The sequence below is a fragment of the Hibiscus syriacus genome, unplaced genomic scaffold (genome assembly GCF_006381635.1).
Source record: "Hibiscus syriacus cultivar Baekdansim isolate YM2019G1 unplaced genomic scaffold, ASM638163v2 tig00111566_pilon, whole genome shotgun sequence".
Taxonomy (NCBI): domain Eukaryota; kingdom Viridiplantae; phylum Streptophyta; class Magnoliopsida; order Malvales; family Malvaceae; genus Hibiscus; species Hibiscus syriacus.
The window spans coordinates 1496128-1503945 of record NW_024063122.1 but is presented as its reverse complement, the minus strand read 5'-3'; the positions used below and the strand labels follow the sequence as shown (position 1 = coordinate 1503945).

The window sequence follows — 7818 nt, the reverse complement described above, 5'->3', positions numbered from 1 at the left end:
ACAGGAATCCCCACGAAGTTGAAATTCAAAGCTTAAGCCATGCTCTAAAAACATCCGTATTCACTTAACACCATACGGGAAAAAATCATGGCCACCGTCACAATGCAAGCTTCCGCCACCGTTTTCCAGCCATGCGCATCGAAAACACGCTTCCTTACCGGTTCCTCCGGTAAGTTAAACAGAGAAGTGTCATTTAAACCAATGGCTTCTCCATCAACTACTAGCTCATTCAAAGTTGAAGCCAAGAAAGGGGAGTGGTTGCCTGGACTTCCTTCACCAGCTTACCTCAATGGCAGGTACGGATTTCAAATCCGAAACTCCTTAGATATCACCTTTTAAAGGCAACCCGAGTTCTTATATCTATGGACTAAAGTTGTAAAGAATTTGTGCAGTCTTCCAGGTGATAATGGGTTTGATCCTCTTGGATTGGCTGAGGACCCTGAGAACTTGAAATGGTATGTGCAAGCTGAGCTTGTAAACGGGCGTTGGGCTATGTTGGGTGTTGCAGGGATGCTTCTTCCTGAAGTTTTCACAAAGATTGGGATAATCAATGCTCCTCAGTGGTATGATGCCGGGAAAGCCGAATACTTTGCGTCGTCATCGACTCTCTTCGTTATCGAGTTCATTCTGTTCCACTATGTGGAGATCAGAAGGTGGCAAGACATCAAGAACCCTGGTTGTGTGAACCAGGATCCTATCTTCAAGCAATACAGCTTGCCCCCCAACGAGTGTGGCTACCCTGGTGGCATTTTCAACCCCCTCAACTTCGGCCCTACACTTGAAGCCAAGGAAAAGGAGCTTGCCAATGGTATACACACATACACATACATGCATACATTCATACATACATATACCTGCCACGGATCTGATTATTTTTGTTGATTGAATTGCAAGGAGCTTGCCAATAGTATACACACACATACACATACGCATACGCATATATGTACATACACAAGATTATTTTGTGTTGATTGAATGTTCAGGGAGATTGGCAATGTTGGCATTCTTGGGGTTTATAATTCAACACAATGCCACTGGGAAAGGGCCATTTGAGAACCTGTTGCAGCATCTCTCAGATCCATGGCACAACACCATCATCAACACAATCAGGGGTTACTAAGAAATGGGTTTGAAGTTGTCCTTTGTTCAGTAAAACTCTGAGTGAAATTTAAGGCATATTAAATGTAAAACAAGGAACTTTCAATGTACAGTGGAACTTCAGATTGCATCTATATGTAGCTATATTATTATTATTGCTCATAATAATTTACACTGCAGATTTAATACAGAACAACAAATTAGGCATCTCAGAAAATTAATTACAGTAAAAGGTCATGTTTTCTTATATTATTACATCTTGAGGAACTGGGAAGTATTCTCAAAACCCCACATGAAAACTGTGTTTATACTACTAAAAAGATAAGAAAAAGAGTTGGTATAAAAAGGACTTAATCATGTGTGAATTACAAAATTACACTAAATATACAAGGAACATGTCCAGCAGCAAAAACTGACCAGGCAATGATAGTCCACCTTTCGTGTGCCGCATGTTTCACCTATCTATCACACGAAACGTCCATGATCCATGGAATGGTTGGATTCCAGTGCATGTCTGTGAGTCCTTCAGCTATAAATCATGACATTGGTCGGATGAAGGTGCCTGGTTCATGAAAATCGATTTAGTTTTTGCTGGAAGATTCAATCTCTTAGGCATTTAACTAAAAGAAGCATTTGAGAAAACAAGTCGAGCATATGCTATTCGATGCCACAGAATCATAATATAAACATAATTTGTTCGAGCCATTTATTTATCTTTGCAGTCATGACATGAGTCTGATAATTTTATAGAAAGAGAATCAAAATGTGAATATCATACAGCAGGATTCAACACATGCGACAGAAGAACCTAAATGGATTTGACATGGATAAACATAGGGAATAAAATCACCGAAATCCAACACTCACCGAAATCCGAGTAACAGATGCATTACTACATGCATAAAATATAAAAATTTCCATGAACATATATCCTAGAATGAAGGATAGAACAGAACAAAAGAAACTCCTCACTTGATGGTAAGAATCCCCATCAAACATTGCAATGCCACAAGGGCCAGAAGAAGATACCCAAGCTTGATGACCATTGTTATACATAGGTCTAGAGATATCGAAGTTGCTAATAACTTGGTTAACTGTGGGATTTCCTTGTAGGTTCGCCTCCATATCGGTCTTCAACTTCTCATCATCTTGGAAATTTGAAGCGCTAAACTGCTGGTAGAAATATTGCTCACCAGCTTCTAAATTTAAGCAAGCATTGTTCCCTAACTCATTCAGGCCATTACATTCATGTACGACATTATCAACTTGACCCGAACTGCTAATCTCTGTTTGCTTACCGGAGCCAAAGAAACCGGAATAACCAGCAAGGGAGCAATCTGTAGAGCACTCTGCATCTCTGGAGCAGAACAAACTAGTCAGCCAATGATATTGAGGAAAATCAAAAATCACAACGCATTTATATGCTACTTTTGAATAAAACGTTGAAGCTAAAAAAAAACCATGTCTCCACAGATAGGCACGAGAGTCTAGGCTATTTTCAAGTAGAAACTTATTTTGGTAAAACTGAATATCCCAAAAAGATGGTAGGAATCGTATTTGAAATATGTATCTTACCGATGAGACAGAAGATTTGGTACATTATGCATTAACATATGTTGATTTTCATTGCTGGGAAGCCACATCACGGGTTGGGCTTCTTGCACCTCACTGATCATTACAGGTGAAGGTATCCTCATCTGAAACTGTAATCCATCATAAATTGTAAGATACCGCAATGGATGGATGGATGAGAGTACTTATTCTTGCTACCTGGTTAGTACATTCAAATGACATAAGATGGTGCTTTCCAAAATTTTCCTGCAAAGAAAGAAGCATGCATAAGCAATTTATCGGTACAATAAATCAATTGACACTCTATAGTTTCTTCCATCAAGGGTCTGATGAATCAAGCAGTCAGGGTGAAGATGTTCAATGGTGTACAAAAGCATACCTTGTGTATCCTAACACGTTCAATGGATTCTCTTAGTGTATCTTCCATCTGCTGAAGATGTTCTACACTGTCAATTCTATCTGGATTACTCCAGTAGCTGAAATCATTGCACGATATCATCAGAGTTATTCCATAGAAGCAAATAAATCATATTATTTCTATTTATAATATGCATTTTTGTTAATGCACATGCAATGCCCAGACTATATAGGTCAAGTTCAGGAAACAGGGAAAAAGGGACAGTTTTAGAAAGCAGATAAGTTACAAGCAAATAAACATTAATTACTACAATCCACAAGATAAGAGGCACATACAAAAAAAAATCGGTCTATTCTGTTTCAGGATGACCAAGCCTTAACCAAGGAAATTTCTTAGACTAAAATTTCCCCATTATTAGTCCCAAAGATAATATACATCATAATTTAACATATGAATCTAGTTCATTCCAGCTATATCTTGACTCCACTCAAATTAACAAGAACCTTGCCGCTTATCGCCCTAGTGTAGCATTAGTTTTGAAACTTCACAATGGTTCAACTAAGGATTTTGTATTGCCTATTCTAATCATTATATTTAAGGTCCAAAGGTTGGAGAGTTAAAAGATGAGGAGAAGCTACTTAAGAAATGAAATAATAATAACCGGGTAACAAAAAAATAGCAAGATGCGACTCTTAGCCCTTGCTAGCCTTTTACAAACAATACTAGAAAGGAAAAAAAATCAATGCTTTAACAACCAAAAGTTCCAAAGTTGCACCTCAGTCTCTTATGTACTTCAGCTAGCTGAGCTCGAAACCTTGAAACTTCATTTGTCATTTCCTGAAAAATAGTAAGTTCCAGACGTAACAAAATTAACAATAACTTGGAAATCAAAGATCAAAATGGATGCATGTGGTTTCAGAAAACTTCATACCTCAACAGACCGACAGCTGCGAGGGGCAGAAAATAAAGAAAGAAATAGAAAAGTTCAGATTCGTCCTAATATTTTACTCAAGCAGAAACACTTATCTGGAAGAAATTGAAAAATAAAGGTTACGTACGTTGCACCTAGAAAGTCCTGTATGTTTAGATCATGATCCAACTTCATGAAGGTTTTCTTTAGTGCCTATAGTAACAACCACAAAACCCAAAAATTAACATGATGAAAGGGTAATAAAACTTTAATCTTCACTTTGTAAGTAAGGGAGCATAACATATTGGAGAATATGAGTTGCAAGGAGGCTTACTTCGAGGCTCTCCAACTTCCTGTTGCAGACCAAAAAAAATCAGTTAGATTTAATGTCATTTCATATGAACAGACTAATTAATTAAAGACGTTCAAATATCAGATTGCTCACCTTTTTGCCCTTTCTTGTGGAGTTAATTGTGCGAACTTCGCAATAACCTCTTCAATATTGCTGAAAAAGGCAAACAACCAGAATGAGCCTCATTTGTAACCGTACTCTATTTCTTCTTCAAACATAGATAACTAAACATATAAATATAAGATTATTTGGACGGCCATATAACCAGGACTATTTTAAAGCACTTGATATACACCTGAACTATGTGTTACTAGGTGAATACAGAATCACCGTAACAGATTCTGATACGTAGTTGTATACTTCTAACTAGAAAGAAAAACCAAATATGGCACGAGTCCAGAGATCACAACAGCAACAGGTACGTCAATAAAATCCTAGTCCACCAAGCTTACTAACTAGCTGGATTAATACGAAAGTTGCCTAATGATACAAATGTGAGGGAAAACCTGCAAAATTTTGTATCTTTATTTGCAGTTAGTTTTAAGCATGCCCAAATTACCACTATAGCTTCTACTTCTACGGCAAAATGAAGCATAAACATCTTGCGAAGCATAAATTAGGCCATCCAAGAAAATGGAACAACATTTTCATTCTTACAATACCTGCGCTCTCCATGGAATAACGTAGGCTTTCCAGTTGGAGAAAACATTAGAAGGATAATATGAATGTCACATAATATCGATAATTCCTTAGCTTTCTTCAAGATTCCGGTCCTGCGTTTCGAATATGTAACTTGCCTGTTGCTATAGCTCTCTAACCTTTTTATCTTTAGTTTAACCCTTCCCATCCTGCAAACTCTCAACAAATCCGACGACATTTGTTAACCCAGTGTTTCATTCTAAGTTCAGAAATCTCAACATTTACTCAATTTAATCAAGCAAAGAAAATAAAGTTATGTAACTGAAGCTCCCATTCCAGGCACCACCATTATATAACCATATGATCTTCAATAGAATTTCCTTTTATAAATATGAGATTATAAGACATTATTTGTTCAAAGATTCTCAAGCTCGTACACCTGCATCTTGGACCTCAAAGTAAAAATAATCCCTTAACCTTAAAGTAGCTTGGTTCGTACAAAAATTCTTAAATATAAAAGAAGGATAAACATAAAAAGAAAAAAGGAAATAGCATTGGTTGCACCCATGATCACGTTCCCTTTACCACATAAACACCACATCTTATCAAACAACAAAAAGACATTGTTTTTAAGGGTAGATATGATCAAACTTGAAATAACAACAGCATTACAAATTAAGAAATAACAACAAAAGGAGAAGCCTTTAACTGGCCAAAAAAGAAAAGACAGAATTTACTAATTAAAAGAAAACCCAGTTACAGAAATGAAGTAAACACAGATAAGAAAATCATTGATGAAAAGAAATGAATAAAAAAAAAAGTAATGGATTGAATAAGAGAGACAAAAAGAAGAAATCCTTACAGTGAAGCTAAAGGGGAAAGAGAATAAAAGGAAGAAAAGAAAAGAAAAAAAGGGAACTAGAAATAGAAAAGGCTTGCAAAGGAGGAGGAGAGGCCAAGCTGTGATTTCGATGGATAGAAAGAAGGGGACCAGCCAGAAAACAATTTCGTTTCTTCGGGGAGAGGTAGACGGTGAAGAGAGCCAAGCAAATCAGCGGTGAAATGTTCAATTACACATTTAAAACAAACTAAACATTGTCCCCTTTTGAGTTAATGTCAACACTCTTTTGTTCGAGGTGCTAACGTCATATACAACCATCAACTCCTTTTTCCCCAACAGATTTAATGGTCCTTTTACGATTAATATTTCAATTAATGTTATGGATTATTATTTTGGCAAAATATTAAAATTAAACTCTTATATTTATTAAAATGATCATTTTGATTCATATTCTTTTTTTTAGAGGATTTTGACTCTTAACGTATCATTTTGGGACAAAAAGTTTTTCCATGGGTTAGCGCTTCAAAATAGAGGCTTTTTATCCTAAAATAAAATGTTTGGGGGCTTAAAAATGCTCTAAAATAAAAGAATAAATGTCAAAATGACTATTTAATCAAACATTAAGAGTCTTTTTTTCCTAAAATGAGACATTGGAAGTCAAGATATTAAAAATGTGAGTCAAAATGATTATTTTAATAGATATTATGAGCTAATTTTGACATTATGTCTTTTTTTATTAAGCTAGGGTGATTACAAATTAGTATATATTCTAAATATTCTAAACCATTTGATAATAAATGCTCAATCACCCTGCTGCAGTCGTTGGTGCTTAAACCTAGGGGTGAACATTCGATCGAGTCAAGTCGAGTCAAAAAATTTCAAGTTGACGAGTCGTATTTTACAACTTGAACTTAACTTGAATTTTTTCGAATCAAGTCGAGTCATTCGAGTTTCTATCTAATTTTATTATAATTATTTATAGTATTATGACAAGTATTTGTTTCAATTTTTTTACTTTCTCTAACCGTATATATATATATATATATATATATATATATATATATATTCTTTTTCACACTATAATTTTATTTAATATATTAAATACAATATAAAATTATAAAATATTGATCATAATATAAAGGAGTCAATGAATTGATGGGAAGAAAGAATATGCAAACAATTGTAGTCAAAAAACCAAATTGAGTAAAATGTAAAATTAAAGGACTAAATAAAGAAAGAGAGAGATAGAGTATTTTTTTTAGTAAAAAAGTAAGAATTGAAGTTACATAGTTACTTCATTGTGGTATATGAGCATATGATTCAATTTTGATAAAAAAAAATAGACTTAAAATAAAGGATGGGTTGAAGAAATAAGGAAATTATGAAAAATTGAAAGACTAAATTGAAAACTAGAAAATTTGTTATAAAAAATAGGAAAGAGGAACTGAAAGTACATATGTATTCTACAATGGTTTAGGAACATATGGTTCAAATTTGGTAAAAAGTGGACTTAAAATAAATAAGAAATTGAAGAAATAATGAAATCATGGACTAAATTGTAAAACTGTAATACCCATATTCTATATACGGGTATGTATACGAATGTCACATTAATTAAAATATTATATACTTGTTATGAAAATCCTTTAAAATTTTGTTGCAAACTTAATTCCACATAATTAACATCATAAATACAGGTTTATGAAAACATAATACAAAATATTTGGTTGTATTTGATTACATGCCAAACAGGTTCCAAAATGGTTATTAAAGTCCTAATGTTATTGAGGAGTCAACTTTAGTAGATAATGTCTGCGGCTACAACTTCACTCCTTAATTGATGATTATCTGTCGTTACCTATACGTGGAAATACACATGATAAGTATAAATTAATGAGTCATGATATAATAAATAACCTTTGGTGTTCAAACATATTTTATTTCCCATTTATCAAAACCATTTGCCATGATTCTTTCTTTTCGTTTGAAACCTCCATTTATGTTTATAATACATCATTATGCATTTTAAACTATAACATCTTTTCTGT

The 7818-nt window shown here is 34.3% G+C and overlaps 2 protein-coding genes across 2 annotated transcripts; one reads left to right on the top strand and one right to left on the bottom strand.

The window, feature by feature from the left end:
* Nucleotides 1-50: 50 nt before the first annotated feature.
* Nucleotides 51-1228, top strand: LOC120165078 (chlorophyll a-b binding protein 4, chloroplastic). Its single transcript, XM_039174664.1, has 3 exons — nt 51-296; nt 393-808; nt 984-1228. Exons 1-3 carry the CDS (start codon nt 88-90, stop codon nt 1118-1120), a joined length of 762 nt encoding a protein of 253 aa, XP_039030595.1. The 5' UTR covers nt 51-87; the 3' UTR covers nt 1121-1228.
* Nucleotides 1229-1540: 312 nt separating this feature from the next.
* On the bottom strand, nt 1541-6009 carry LOC120165077 (agamous-like MADS-box protein AGL65). Its single transcript, XM_039174663.1, has 12 exons — nt 5869-6009; nt 4953-5138; nt 4384-4443; nt 4273-4291; nt 4087-4151; nt 3960-3975; nt 3804-3865; nt 3050-3146; nt 2869-2916; nt 2674-2801; nt 2077-2455; nt 1541-1663 (listed from the first exon to the last, which is right to left on the bottom strand). The coding sequence occupies exons 2-12, from the start codon at nt 5135-5137 to the stop codon at nt 1628-1630; spliced, it is 1095 nt and encodes a 364-aa protein (XP_039030594.1). The 5' UTR covers nt 5138; nt 5869-6009; the 3' UTR covers nt 1541-1627.
* Nucleotides 6010-7818: the final 1809 nt, after the last annotated feature.

What these genes read in the sequence shown, in the direction of transcription:
- LOC120165078 (XM_039174664.1), top strand. Translation starts at nt 88, where the DNA reads ATGGCCACCGTCACAATGCAAGCTTCCGCCACCGTTTTCCAGCCATGC. An exon ending in CCAGCTTACCTCAATGGCAG is followed by an intron (nt 297 to 392) that starts GTACGGATTTCA and finishes GAATTTGTGCAG; the next exon opens with TCTTCCAGGTGATAATGGGT. An exon ending in GGAAAAGGAGCTTGCCAATG is followed by an intron (nt 809 to 983) that starts GTATACACACAT and finishes TTGAATGTTCAG; the next exon opens with GGAGATTGGCAATGTTGGCA.
- LOC120165077 (XM_039174663.1), bottom strand. Translation starts at nt 5,137, where the DNA reads ATGGGAAGGGTTAAACTAAAGATAAAAAGGTTAGAGAGCTATAGCAAC. An exon ending in GAAGTACATAAGAGACTGAG is followed by an intron (nt 3,147 to 3,803) that starts GTGCAACTTTGG and finishes CAATGATTTCAG; the next exon opens with CTACTGGAGTAATCCAGATA. An exon ending in AACGTGTTAGGATACACAAG is followed by an intron (nt 2,917 to 3,049) that starts GTATGCTTTTGT and finishes CTTTCTTTGCAG; the next exon opens with GAAAATTTTGGAAAGCACCA.